We start from the raw sequence: 14795 nt of genomic DNA, 5'->3' as shown, positions 1-14795 counted from the left end.
ACCCTACCACCACAACATAGCCATGTGCATCCCAACTCTCCTAGTAGCTTTTCAGTGCCTCAGACTTCCCTTGTTCCTCCTGCCTCAGGGCCTTTGCACTGGACTTTTCCTTTTTCTGGTATGCTCTTAGCCCATGCTCTCATCATACCCCATTTAACTCCTACTTATCCGTCAAATCCAAGCTTATATGTCCCTTCCTCAGGAGTAGTCTCTCTTCACCAGAGATTAGATCAGCCCCACCCCCAATATAAACTCTTATATTACCCTGTGCTTTTCCTTTATAATACCTTGCACATTGTAAGTACACACTTGTATAGATGATTATTTATTTGTGTCTGTCTCTCCAGCTAGACTATAAGCTCCACAAGGGCACGAGTAGCCTCTGTTTTCCTCATTATTTCTGGCACTGACATAGTACTAAACACATGATAGACATTTAGCAAATATTTACTATTTCCCTCATCCACTTTTCTTAGGGTCCAGCTCAAATTTCTTCAGGAAATGTCAAGTGGGAGAATAGGAGGGACATATGTTTGTGTCCTATTAGAAGCTACCTACTCCTGGAGTTTCTGTTGTGGCTCAGTGTGTTAAGAATCTGACTAGAATCCATGAGGATGCAGGTTTGATCCATGGGTTAAAGAATCCAGCATTGCTGAGAACTGCAGTGTAGGTTGCAAACATGGCATGGACCTGGTGAGAGTGCGGCCCTTACTCCTTAACCCCCGGCCATCCCTCGGAGGGCAGTATAAGAAAAACTTCTTGTGGAGTTCCCATCGTGGCGAAGTGGTTAACAAACCCGACTAGGAACCATGAGGTTGCAGGTTCAATCCCTGGCCTCACTCAGTGGGTTAAGGATCCGGCATTGCCATGAGCTGTGGAGTAAGTTGCGGACATGGCTCGGATCCTGTGTTACTGTGGCTCTGGCATAGGCCGGTGGCTACAGCTCCGATTAGACCCTTAGCCGGGAACCTCCATATGCCATGGGTGCGACCCTACAAAAGACCAAAAAAAAAAAAAAAAAGAAAAAAAAAGAAAAACCTCTTGTGTTTCTCAGGTTAATTAAGGGCTCAGTCCCACAAGATTTCCCCCACTTCAGAGGCAAATTGCAAGTCCCAGGTTGTTCTCACCTGTACTTCTATAAATCAGGGTTCCCACGGCCCCCTCAGGTTCAATAATTTGCTAGAATGGCTTCCAGAACTCAGGTAAACACATTTACTGGCTTATTATATAATAAAAAGCATGATAAAGAGTACAGATGAATGGCCAGTTGAAGGGTGAGGTCCGGGTCCTGATCCCAGAGCTTTTGTCCTTGTAGAGCTGGGGTGTGCCACCTTTCTGGTAAGGGGATGTGTTCACCAGTCCAGAAGCTCTCTAAACCAGTAGTTCAGGGGAGTTCCTGCTTCGGCACAGTGGGTGAAGGATCTGGCGTTGCCACAGCTGTGGTGTAGATTGCAGCTGCAGCTCAGATTCATCTCCTGGCCCAAGAACTTCTATACGCCTCGGGTGTGGCTGAAAAGAAGAAACAAAATAAACCATTAGGAGTTCCCTTCGTGGCTCAGTGGTTAACAAATCTGACTAGGAACCATGAGGTTGCGGATTCGATCCCTGGCCTTGTTCAGTGGGTTAAGGATCCAGCGTTGCCGTGAGCTGTGGTGTAGGTTGCAGACTTGGCTCGGATCAAGCGTTGCTGTGGGCTGTGGTGTAGGCCGGCGGCTACAGCTCCAATTCGACCCCTAGCCTGGGAACCTCCATATGCCTCAGGAGTGGCCCAAGAAAATGGCAAAAAAAAAAAATTAGTTCAGGGATTTTTATGGAGGCTTCATCATGTAGATGTGATTAACTATTAACTCAACCTCTCCCCTCTTCCCTCCCCATAGCATGAGCGGTGTGGCTGAATATTCCAAGCTTCTAATCGCGGCTTAGTCTTTTTGCCCCCATACTGAAGCTATCCAGGAGCCCACTAATTAAGACAAAAGATGCTCAGATCACCCAGGAAATTCTAAGAGACTTAGGAGCTCTGTGTCAGGAACCAAGTCAAAGACCAAGTATTAGAACAAAGGATACCTGGAGTTCCCATTATGGCTCAGCGGGTTAAGAACCTGACTAATATCCATGAAGATGCGGTTTCGATCCCCAGCCTCACTCAGTGGGTTTAGGATCCCACATTGCTGAGAGCTATGTCAGGTCGCAGAGGCACCTTGGATCTGGTGTTGCTGTGGCTATGGTATAGCCTGGCAGCTGCAGCTCCAATTTGACCCTTAACCCAGGAACTTCCATATGCCACAGGTGCAGCCCTAAAAAGAAAAAAGATGGCCCTACAACTCTTGCTGCTTAGGAAATTACAAAGGTTTTAGGTGCTCTGGACAGGAGTTAGTTATTCTTTCATAGTATCACAGGCAGCATACAGAGATCCTTGCTGTGGCAGCCTCAGAGGAGAGCAGTCCACAGAACATGAGGCTATCCTGCCTCCTCCTTGATGTGTCCCACATCATCCCACCTGACCCTCCAGCAACCCTGTCAGTCCAGCATTATTACCCACATTCTTCAGAGGAAGACACTGATGCTCAGCTAGATTAAAAGTCCTGCATGTGACATTTGCCATCACCACAAAGCATCAGTGTGTTCCTGCTTAGATCACAGCAATTCATTCCTCAGACTCGCTAGTGAAAACTTGACATCCTCACAATAGTATACAAAGTTTTGCCTTTCCTCTCTAAACACCTGCCCTGCTCACTCTGCTCCAACCACTCTGGCCTCTGCTATTTACTCCAGAATATGACACATACATTTCCCTGTTCCCATTTTAGGGCCTTCGCTCTAGCTATATTTTCTGTCTAGAACAGTCTCTTCGCCTCATTTCCAAGTCTGTGCTCAAATCTCACTTTCTCAATGAGACTTACCTAGACAACTTTTCTTTCTATCCTTTTTTTTAGGGCCACACCCACGGCATATGGGGAGGTTTCCATGCTAGGAGCTGTAGCCACCAGCCTACATCATAGCTCACAGCAACGCCAGAGCCTTAATTCGCTGAGTGAGGCAAGGGATCGAACCTGTGTCCTCATGTCCTCATGGATACTAGTCAGATTCGTTTCTGCTGAGCCATGACAAGAACGCCTCCTTTTTTTTTTTTTTTTTTCCCTTTTTGCTTTTTAGGGTTGCATCCGCGGCATATGGAGCTTCCCAGGCTAGGGGTCCAACTGGAGCTATAGCTGCCAGCCTATGCCGCAGCCATAGCAACACAGGATCTGAGCCGCGTCTGAGACCTACACCACAGCTCATGGCAGCACCAGATCCTTAACCCACTGAGCAAGGCCAGGGATTGAACCCCCAACCTCATGGTTCCTAGTCAGATTTGTTTCCGCTGCACCACGATGGGAACTCCTTTTTTTTTTTTTTTTTTGATGGTCACGTCTGCGGCATATGGAAATTTCTGGGTCAGGGATTGAATCCGAACCACAGCTGCAACCTACACCAGCAGCTGTGGCAACGCAGGCTCCTTTAACCCACTGCAGCGGCAGGAGGATGGAACCTGCACCTCTGTAGCAACCTGAGCCCCTGCAGCTAGATTCTTAACCCACTGGCCACTGAAATGGGGCTCCCCAGACAACATTTTAAAATTCTACAAACTGCCTCCAACTCCCACACACTCCCCTTACTTTCTGTAATGCTTATCTTTCAACATACTATGTGATTTTCTGTTTGTTTGGCTACACCTTCGGCACTGCAGAAGCTTCTGGGCCAGGGATCAAACCTGAGCCACAGCTGTACAGAGTCACAGAAGTGACCCCTGGGGGAGTTCCTGTCGTGGCGCAGTGGTTAATGAATCTGACTAGGAACCATGAGGTTGAGGGTTCGATCCCTGGCCTTGCTCAGTGGGTTAAGGATCTGGCGTTGCCATGAGCTGTGGTGTAGGTCACAGACGGCAGCTCGGATCCGGCGTTGCCGTGGCTCTGGTGTCAGCCAGTGGCTACAGCTCCCATTAGACCCCTGGCCTGGGAACCTCCATATGCTGCGGGAAGCAGCTCTAGAAAAGGCAAAAAGGCCAAAAAAAAAAAAAGTGACAACCTGGGATTCTTAACCAGCTCAGCCACCAGGGCACTCCGTGATTTACATATTTATTGCTGTCTTCCCTTCACCAGAATGTAAGCTCTACAGAGGCAAAGCAATCCTTATCTTGTTCTTGGGTGCATGTCCAGCCCTCAGAACAGTCTGTGGCATTTAGCAGGTTCTCAATAAATACGTGACCAATGTACTCCAATGTTTATTGCAGCATTATTTACAATAGCCAAAACATGGAAACAACCTAAATGTCCATCGACAGAGGCGTGGATCAAGAAGATGTGGTACATATATACAATGGAATATTACTCAGCCATTAAAAAGAACGAAATACCTGCATTTTTAGCAACATGGATGGACCTAGAAACTATCATGCTAAGTGAAGTCAGCCATACAATGAGACACCAACATCAAATGTTTTCACTGACATGCGGAATTTGAAAAAAGGATAGACTGAACTTTGCAGAACAGATGCTGACTCACAGACATTGAAAAACTTATGGTCTCCGGAGGAGACAGTTTGGGGGTTGGGGAGATGTGCTTGGGCTGTGGGATGGAAATCCTATGAAATCAGACTGTTATGATCATTATACAATTGCATATGTGATAAATTCATTTGAGTAATAAAAATAAATAAATAAACAAATACGTGTCCAGTGAAAGAATGAATGAATGAATACCGAGACCCAAAATTTTGGGCTGGAAGCCTCTGTGCTGTTGGGGGCTCCTCCTGAGAGCTGCGGGTTGGAAGAGGGATTGAAAGTGCGGGGAATGGCCGCACAGGACGCACGGGCTTCCGAGGAGGCGTTCGAGGAACTACATTTCCCATGAAGCTCTGGGCGCAGAAGGGCTGCGGGAGCTGCCGGGAAAGGTATACGTGTTGGATGCCAGGTTTGGTGCCGGAAGGATGGCCGCTCAACGAGGTGGGCTCTTAGCTGGGGTGCTAGCAAGCGTGGGGGGATGGGTCAAGTGCTCGGACCCTTCCCGACCTGAAATGCCGGGTCGAACCCTCCCGTGGGGCTCTGCGGAAAGATGGATGGATGCCGGGTAGAGGAGGGGGCACTTCAGGTGGGAACAGAGCCGTTATTGCAGCCCTATAAGGAGAGCCTTCAGGGGAGGAGGCTGCGCGTGGGTCATTTCAAGAGCGGGTGCAGTGGAAGAGGTTCCTGCCACTCCCTCTCCGTCACCTCAGCACAACAGCCTCATATCAGCAAAAGGTTCTTACTGCCCGTCTTACACATACGAACAGTGAGGCCTGCAAAGGTGCCTCAACAACCTACAAACCCGTTATTTGACTCTATCCCCCAGACAAAACCTTCAGCTCGGTCTAGTTTCCCCGAAACAGGAGGGTCAGGCCTCAGGAATGGAGTGGAAGCTGACGTTCAATCTGTATCCCCAGTATTCCCACTTTCCTGTGTGGTGCAGCAGTATGCCTGGGGGAAGATGGGTTCCAACAGTGAAGTGGCTAGGCTGCTGGCCAGCAGTGACGCATTGGCTCAGATCTCAGAGGACAAGCCATATGCAGAGGTAAGACCCAGCTGTATTGCAGTCTACTTTACCAGCAGGTGAGACCAAGGGGCTCCTCCACTCAAAGGGGTGGGGGGTGGTGCAGTCAGGTAGATCAGTAGGGAAGGGAAAACAGCAAAGACAGAGGAGGTCCTCTTGCCTCCTTAGGTCTGTGCAGGTTGATGAACCTAGATGGTAGCACCAAAAGAAGTGAGGTTTTGTCATAATAGACTGGGAATTCCAGTACCCTCCTTCCTCACCCAAGAACTCTCAGCACTTAATAAGGTTTATCTTATTTATTTTACATTTTTAGCACTTACTGAAATTTTTTTTTGGTCTTTTTTTTGCCTTTTCTAGGGCCGCTCCCACGGCATATGGAGGTTCCCTGGCTAGGGGTCTAATTGCAGCTGTAGCCGGCAGCCTATGCCACAGCCACAGCAACGCGGGATCCGAGCCGCGTCTGCGACCTACACCACAGCTCACGGCAATGCCGGATCCTTAACCCACTGAGCAAGGCCAGGGATCGAACCCGCAACCTCATGGTTCCTAGTCGGATTCTTTAACCACTGCACCACGACAGGAACTCCCAGCACTTACTGAATTTTAATTCAGTCCTCCTTGACAATTAAAATTTTTACTCTAACTTTGACACTTTTAATGGCCTAAAATATATGTATTTCTCCTGCCCATTTAGTAGAGAAAAAGTGAAAGCACAGAAAGTCTTTAGTCTGTACTTTTGAGACTGGAATAAATTAATGTTAACCCCAGAGTTCCTGTCGTGGTGCAGTGGTTAAAGAATCCGACTAGGAACCATGAGGTTGCGGGTTCGATCCCTGGGCTTGCTCAGTGGGTTAAGGGATCCGACATTGCCGTGAGCTGTGGTGTAAGTCGCAGACACAGGTTGGATCCCGCGTTGCTGTGGCTCTGGCATAGGCCGGCGGCTGCGGCTCCTACTGGACCCCTAGCCTGGGAACGTCCATATGCCATGGGAGCGGCCCTAGAAATGGCAAAAAGGCAAAAGAAAAATGAATGTTAACCCCTTATAGAGTCATTTAAATGAGTCAGAGATTTTCAGTGACCTTAACTGTGTAGGTTTTGTTCTCATTGGAGATTTCCAGTGACCTTAACAGTGCAGGTTTTGTTCTCATTGGACAGATGAGGAAACCGAGACCCAGGAAATAACTAGCCCTAACCTCCCCAGTTGATTGGAGGCAAAGCCTGGACTAGGGTTTGGGTCTCTTGACTCCTGGGCTTCTGTGGTCTCTTGCTCCCATGGATATCTGTGATGGTACGAGCATTTGTACCCATTCCTGGAAGGCCCCTCTCAGGACTTAGCTGCTCTGTGGGGAACACAGGGTTACAAATTGGGGCAGACCAACTGGTGGTGCCAGATTCTTCCTTTTTTCCTCCCAAGTTTCCTGTTTTTTACAGCTGTGGATGGGGACCCACCCCAGGGGAGATTCCAAGATCCTTGACAACCGCATCTCGCAGAAGACCCTAGGCCAGTGGATTGCTGAGAACCAGGAGTGCTTGGGTTCGAAGGTCAAGGACACCTTCAATGGCAAGCTGCCCTTCCTCTTCAAAGTGCTGTCAGTTGAAACGGCCTTGTCCATCCAGGCACACCCTAACAAGGTAGAGAATCAGAGTAGGGCGCAGAGGTCAGGGTAGAGAAGAGCTTATGTCAAGGCCTTCCTACAACTTTGACTGCTGCTTTTACCCTGACCACGTCAACTCCGGCCCAATACTAAGTCCAGGCCTGACAACTCCCAATTTAGCTCTGCAGAGCCAGTTGAGGGTGACACATGTTGGCAGTTAAGTCGAAGTGAACAGCCGAGCAGCCTGTGCCAGGGGAGTTTCTTCAAGCTTATTCCTGGGCTCCCCTCAGCCATCCCAGGACTATTTATATCTGCCATTTTTCCATCTGGCTCTCTGAGTTCACCTTCTAGGGCAGGGCAGGTATCCTAGTCATTACCTCACTTCTACCCCCATAGTCTTTTTATACAAGCCCGTGAGTCACACCTTTTAAGCATTTGCCCAGACTCCTCATTTCTCAATGAGCAAAGTAAGACCCAGAGAAGACAGATTTACGCAGTCATACAGCTTGTTAGTGTCACAGCTTGGCTTGATGTCTGAATTTCCTATTCGTACTCTATGTCTCTTAAAGCTTGCCCCAGCTCTCCCCAGATTTGGCCCATGTGCCTGCCTTGGGTTGGCTGAACTCTGAGTTTCCGAATTATGCCTTGACTGGGCTCATTGCCAGAGGTAGGAAGCCACTGCTCTCTGGCAACTGGGGAAGGTAGAGAGCAAGTAATGAGTGGGACTGGTGTCCTGCTAGATGATTATGCACCTTAACCATCCTCCTCTTCCCCTGGCCATCCCACAGGAGCTGGCAGAGAAGCTGCACCTGCAGGCTCCACAGCACTACCCTGATGCCAACCATAAGCCAGAGATAGCCATTGCCCTCACCTCCTTCCAGGGCTTATGTGGCTTCCGGCCAGTTGAAGAGATTGTGACCTTTCTGACGAGTAAGGTTGGGCAAAATGCTAAGAGCATGCATATTGGGTCCAGGTGCATGGGCAACCCAGGGCAGAGCTGGAACAGTGGCAGAGAGTAGAGGCTGAATGTCATAGGAACTGAGGGGTTGGTTGGCCTCATGAAGTCTTGACGCCCCTGGTGCAGGCCCATGAGACCAGGCTCAGGTATAGTTGCTGAGGGCTGGTGGTGAGCAGCTGGTTTTCACTGCAAAGCATGCATAGCATTGCCTGTCCCCTTAGGGATGAGATGGGGAGGCCTCTTCCAGTTTCCCACTTTTGTGGGTTCCATCTTAACCATTCCTGATGTGGCCCCTGACTTTCCTGCAGAGGTGCCCGAGTTCCAGTTTCTAATTGGAGACAGTGCAGCAACACAGCTGAAGCAGAGCATAAGCCATGACTCCCAGGCTGTGGCCTCTGCTCTGCGGAGCTGTTTCTCCCATCTGATGAATAGCGAAAAGAAGGTAGTGGTGGAGCAGCTCAACCTGTTGGTGAAGCGGATCTCCCAGCAAGGTGGGTGTTTTAGGCCTGCGTGTAATGCCCTGGTTTGGACCCCTGGCACAGACACTGGGCTGTGGGGCTACGATTCTCAACTCAATTAGAACTAGCCTGACTTAGCTGGCCTGATAGCGATTAGCATTTCTTACCCAGTCTTTGTGGAGCAGGGCCCTCATTTGAGTGCTGCTTCCTAAGTGACCACTTTCTCTAGATGGCTGGCCTGAAGGACTATTAGGATGTCCTCCACCCAGGTGTTCTGAGATCTCCCCAGCCCTGTAGCTGCTCTCCATGTGTGGTTTTATACTTTGGGGCTGGAGAGCAGGAGGGGGACAGAGGGATCTCCTTTCTACTCCAAAGGCCTGAAGTGCAGAGCTCTCAATCGTAGATCTTTCCTTCAGTTATCTGCTCTGTGCCCAACCTTGTGCTAACTCAGGAGAGTTCAGGAAATGACTGTGATGGGTGTGGTCATGTCACCTTTGGGCTGGGGAGTCAATATAAGCAGTGAAAACCAAGGCAGAATGGATTCTCTGCTAGGAGCTTATGTGGCACACATGACAAGGCCCCAGCCCCTTCTATAAGCGACTCTGGAGTTCTGGTTCTATTTCTACACATTTCCCCTACTACTTTTGAGCCACAAGGAACTATTTATTTTACTCAAGCATAATTATTATTATTATTTATTTATTTATTTTTCTTAAGGGCAGAACATGGGGCATATGGAAGTTCCCAGGCTAGGGATCAAATCGGAGCTGCAGCTGCTGGCCTACACCACAGCCATAGCAATGCCAGATACGAGCCATGTCTGTGACCTATACCACAACTCAAGGCAAAGCCAGACCGTTAACCCAGTAAGTGGGGCCAGGGATCGAACCTGCATCCTCATGGATACTAGTCAGTTTCGTTACTGCTGAGCCGCAATGGGAACTCTCCCTTAGGAGGCTTTTTTTTTTTTTTTTTTGGTATTTCCCTGCTTGCACGCCTCTCCCTTTAGGGCTTCTTGTACTCACAGGATTGCTGATTACTTCTGTCTGGAGCTCCTGTAACACCCTGTTCATATGGCACGTATAGCCCTTACTTAGCACCTGTGAGTAGATATCATCCCATGCACACTTGTTCAAACTGGGGTTTTCTCCAGGCTGGGGAGAAAATTTGTGTGTCCCCACAGTGCTTAGCATAGAGTAGGCATTCAGCATGTCTTTGAACAACCCTCTAGTCCAGACCAGGTGATTCTTTCATTATGGCCCTGACACACTCTGCTTTTACTTAGAAACACCATCCTCTTTCTCTGCACACGTGGGGAAATCCAGCTCACCACCCTCCCTTCCTCCCTGCTCAGTTCCCAAGAAGCCTTTCCTCTCCACTCTAGCCCAGGCTGAGCTCACTCTCCCCTGATCAGCCTCCAGGACAAATTTTGGCCCTTGGTTGCATCCTGCTTCATGCCATCTGGGGTGACCAACCACCTCAGTTTGCCTAAGACTGAGTGAATTTCAGTGTTAAAAAAGGGAAAGACCTGGGCTGACTGGGACAGTTGGTCACCCCACATGGAACCCTTGGGTTATCTCCTAACTAGATTGTAAGCTCCTAAAGCAGTAATTCCCAAGCAGGGGACATCGACAATCTGGAGACATTTTTTGTTGTCAAACCTGGGTTTAGGGTACTAGTGATATCTTGTGGGTAGAGGTCAGGGATGCTGCTAAACACCCTATTATGCATAGGACAGCACCCACAACAGAAAGTTAATCTGTGGAGTTCCTGTCATGGCACAGCAGAAACTAATCCAACTAGGAACCATGAGGTTGTGGCTTTGATCCCTGGCCTCACTCAGTGGGTTAAGGATCCGGTGTTTCCATGGGCTGTGGTGTAGGTTGCAGACTTGGCTCAGATCTGGCATGACTGTGGCTGTGGCGTAGGCCGGCAGCTACAGCTCCAATTAATTAGACCCCTAGCCTGGGAATTTCCATATGCCGCTGGTGCGGCCCTAAAAAGACCAAAAAAAAAAAGAAAGAAAGAAAGAAAATCTGACCCCAAATGTCAGTAACGCTGAGATTGAGAAACTGTGTCCTAAAGAATACTTTAGCCCTTTTAGTGCTTAGTGTAGTGGTGAACGTAGAATAAAAATGGGGAAAACAGGAGTTCCCATCGTGGCTCAGTGGTTAATGAATCCAACTAGGAACCATGAGGTTGTGGGTTCGATTCCTGGGCTTGCTCAGCGGGTTAAGGATCCAGTGTTGCCGTGAGCTGTGGTGTAGGTTGCAGACGTGGCTCGGATTTGGCGTTGCTGTGGCTCTGGCAAAGGCTGGCAGCTACAGCTCTGATTAGACCTCTAGCCTGGGCACCTCCATATGCCATGGGTGCAGCCCCAGAAGAGACCAAAAAAAGGGGAGGGGCAGGAGTTTTCTTGTGGCACAGCAGATTAAGGATCTGGCTTTTTCACTGCAGCAGTATGGGTTTGATCCCTGACCCAGGAACTTCCACATGCTGTAGGAGTGGCCAAAAAAAAAAAAAAAGGAGTTCCCGTCGTGGCACAGTGGTTAACGAATCTGACTAGGAACCATGAGGTTGCGGGTTCAGTCCCTGCCCTTGCTCAGTGGGTTAACGATCCGATGTTGCCGTGAGCTGTGGTGTAGGTTGCAGACGCGGCTCGGATCCCGCGTTGCTGTGGCTCTGGCATAGGCCGGTGGCTACAGCTCCGATTTGACCCCTAGCCTGGGAACCTCCATATGCCACGGGAGCGGCCCAAGAAATAGCAAAAAGATAAAAAAAGGGGGGGGGGGCGGAATGGGGGAAGCAGCATTAGACCCCTAGCCTGGAATATTAAGGCAGGCTGGCCCCCAAAGGGCTGGGAGGTGACTAGAACAGCCCTTGGGTTTCTGGATTCTTGTGGGTGGGGACTTCTTTTGCACTCTCCATGGCTGGGATGGGGCTGTGAATACCATTGAGTGTTTATTCCTAAGTGCTCTGTGACCCTCAGTGGCTGCTGGAAGCAACATGGAAGACATCTGTGGGGAGCTCTTGCTGCAGCTGCATCAGCAGTACCCAGGTGATATTGGGTGCTTTGCCATCTACTTCCTGAACCTGCTTACCCTGAAGCCAGGGGAGGCCATGTTTCTGGAGGCCAATGTGCCCCATGCCTACCTGAAAGGAGGTGAGCCACATTTCAGTAGTGACCCCACTGCCGTCCCTTCAGGTCTTGTTTCCCCATCTGGAAAAATGTGGGAGGGCGTGGTCGAGGAGACAACTTTTTTCTTTTCCTTTTTTTCTTCTTAGGGCTGCATTCGTGGTATGTGGCGGTTCCCAGGCTAGGGGTCTAATTAGAGCTGTAGCTGCCAGCCCACACCACAGCCAGAGCAACGTGGTATCCGAGCCCCATCTGCAACCTACACCACAGCTCATTGTAATGCCGGGTCCTTAACCCACTGGGCAAGGCCAGGGATTGAACCTGCGTCATCATGGATGCTAGTCAGAGTCGATAACCACTGAGCCACTATGGGAACTCCGAGACCACCTTTAAAGTCTCTTCCAGCTCTGACCTTGCAGGGTTTCAGGGGTCAGCAGGGAAGTGGCCAGTAGGGATGGTGAATGCCAGCTTGGTTTTGGACACTGCTTGGATCCTCACACCAACCTTGTGAGGTTATGATACTCTTAACGTTAAGCCCTGTCATGTGTGTGGGAACCAAAATTTTGAGTCCAAGGCTATGGTTCGCTCCCTGTGACACACTGCCTTAACATATCTACACAGAGATTTTATGCTAAAATACACTTTGGGAGTTCCTGCGGTGGCACAGTGGGTTAATGATCTGGCTTGTCTGTGTGATGTTGCCAGTTCCATTGCTGGCCCAGCTCAGTGTTAACCCACTGGTTAAGGATCCAGCATTGCCCCAGCTGTGGCATAGGTTGCAGATGCAGCTTGAATTCGAACTCTAGCCTGGGAGCGTCTATATGCTGCAGATGTGGCTGAAAAAGGGGAAAAAAAATACACATTGCTATAGAAGGATGTCACGTATTGACTGCTGACTCTTTATCCACTCATGGACAGGATTCTGGTAGAAGGGGAGAATACAAAGTATCCAGAGGGTTGGGGTTCCCTCAGGAGTTAACATGACTCCCCTTAAAAATGGTGGGTGACATGTCACCTCTTTTTGGTATCAAATATCTTAGCCCATTATCATAGAAAGTGCAATTCACACATTTTAAACTAACTGCAGGGGGCTCATGGTGCTTAGGTTAGGAGGCTCAGCCCTGGAGAGCCAGACACTAAGGCATCCTTCGTTAGCTTAGCCCATGACAACTGTCTGTCCCCAGACTGCGTGGAATGCATGGCGTGTTCAGACAACACGGTGCGTGCTGGCCTGACACCCAAGTTCATCGACGTGTCGACTCTGTGTGAAATGCTCAGCTATACCCCCAGCCCCAGCCAGGACAGGCTCTTTCCTCCAACACGGAGTCAGGAAGACCCTTACCTCGTTATCTATGACCCCCCTGTGCCAGACTTCACCGTTATGAAGATGGAGGTGAGTGGGGGCTGTGGTGAGTGTCTGTTGTGTGGTATGAACAATGCAGGCAAGAGCCACAATGTAGCGTATACCTGGAGCTGGGTTTCCTTTCCACCAAGCTCATGTGGGGGAATGGCCACAGGGCCTGCCCACTCCTCTATCAGGGACCAGACAAGGGCATCCATGCTGACAACCCGAGCAGTGGAGAAGGTAGCACAGCTCTCCCGCCCACTGCCCTTGGGGTTGTCACGGGCCCCCTGTGAGCTGACAGTAGCTCAGACTTGCTGTTTTTTCCTGCCCAGGTACCTGGCTCCGTTCCTGAATACAAGGTCTTGGCACTAGACTCTGCCAGCATTCTCTTGATGGTTCAGGGAACAGTGACAGCCAGCACCCCCACAGCCCAGGCAACGATCCCCCTGCAGCGTGGCGGGGTGCTCTTCATTGGGGCCAATGAGAGTGTGTCACTGAAGCTCACTATGCCTGAGGACCTGCTGATGTTCCGTGCCTGCTGTCTACTGTAGAGACCACAGCCGTCCTGGCTTTCCTCTGCCAGTCACCCTACCTCCTGGCCAGCCTCACCTCTTCAGACCCAGCCCAAATCCCTTCCCTGCTCTGAGTTCTTTGGGTACACCCTGCAAGAGCGGGGTAGAGGAGTAAGCTTCAAAGTACTGATTCCTGAGCAGGCCTAGGCTGAATCGTCTTCTTCTGGGGGCAGAATCTGAGGACTAAGGGCTGACACTTCCCTTGTATTCTAGCTACCCTTGAGCTGGGCTCCCCTCAATGCAGGAAGCAGTAGCTCTGTTCCAGCCTGTAGCACTAGGCAGGATGGTGAAATCTGTGATTAGCTCAGCATCAGTCAGAGCAAGATAATTAATTTCTAAGAACAGGGTTCTGGCCCTGGGACTGCCTATTTCCTCAGCTGCAGAGAAGGAGGGGAAGGGAAGGCCTGGGGACTAACGTTGCTTACTCTGGCTCTGTCAAAGCAATTAAAGATCACTTGTGTTGAGGCCTGTGGGCTAAGAGCACTCAGCCTTTGCCATTCCAGTCCCTGAAGTGGGCTAAAAGAGCCCTCCCTGGATGTTGTCCAGTTTTTGCTTTATTCTTATATCAAACGTTTCCCTGAAGTAGGCAGGCTAAGACTCCTATGGACTTTATTTTTGATTTTATTTTTTGCCGGGGGGGGGGGAGGGGAGTGCACCCATGGCATATGGAAGCTCCCAGGCTAAGGGTCTAATTGGAGCTGTAGCTGCTGGCCTACACCACAGCCATAGCAGTGCAGCATCCAGGCCCTGGCCTATACCATAGCTCATGACAACGCTGGATCCCTGACCCACTGAGTGAGGGCAGGGATCAAACCCACATCCTCATGGATACTAGATGGATTAATTTCTGCTGCGCTGTAACATGAACTCCTCCTGTGGCCTTTTAAAGGAAGGTGTGGGACAGAGGGCCTGCTATAGTCTCTGCTGAGAGCCTGGAAGCAAGCCTTGGGCCCTCCAGCCCTGCAGACAGTGGAAGGTGGGTTTAAGGATAGGTGTTGTCAGTGCAAGATTCTTCTCTCCTGTGTTTTAGTTGGCCTTAGCTAAGGCAGGGATCCTCAAGCTGAGGCCAGCAGGCTGGATCTGGTCATGCCCACTCACATACTATCTGGCTGTCAGCTGCTGTCCAGGCAAAGCTGAGTAGGAGCGCCAGACTGTATGGCCTGTAA

At 50.0% G+C, this 14795-nt stretch overlaps 1 protein-coding gene across 2 annotated transcripts; it reads left to right on the top strand.

Annotated features, from left to right (window-relative positions):
* The first annotated feature begins 4901 nt into the window (after window positions 1-4901).
* MPI (mannose phosphate isomerase) lies at window positions 4902-14116 on the top strand. 2 transcript variants are annotated; one of them, XM_047796265.1, is made up of 8 exons: window positions 4902-4982; window positions 5459-5586; window positions 6997-7197; window positions 7949-8090; window positions 8427-8609; window positions 11566-11739; window positions 12897-13105; window positions 13390-14116. In XM_047796265.1, the coding sequence occupies exons 1-8, from the start codon at window positions 4967-4969 to the stop codon at window positions 13606-13608; spliced, it is 1272 nt and encodes a 423-aa protein (XP_047652221.1). In that variant the 5' UTR covers window positions 4902-4966; the 3' UTR covers window positions 13609-14116. The 2 variants fall into 2 exon arrangements, with proteins under 2 accessions (XP_047652221.1, XP_047652222.1); XM_047796266.1 differs by lacking the exon at window positions 11566-11739.
* Window positions 14117-14795: the final 679 nt, after the last annotated feature.

The sequence above is a fragment of the Phacochoerus africanus genome, chromosome 9 (genome assembly GCF_016906955.1).
Source record: "Phacochoerus africanus isolate WHEZ1 chromosome 9, ROS_Pafr_v1, whole genome shotgun sequence".
Taxonomy (NCBI): Eukaryota; Metazoa; Chordata; class Mammalia; order Artiodactyla; family Suidae; genus Phacochoerus; species Phacochoerus africanus.
Note: the sequence above shows the minus strand (reverse complement) of the source record. Positions and strands in the feature narration are given on the sequence as shown.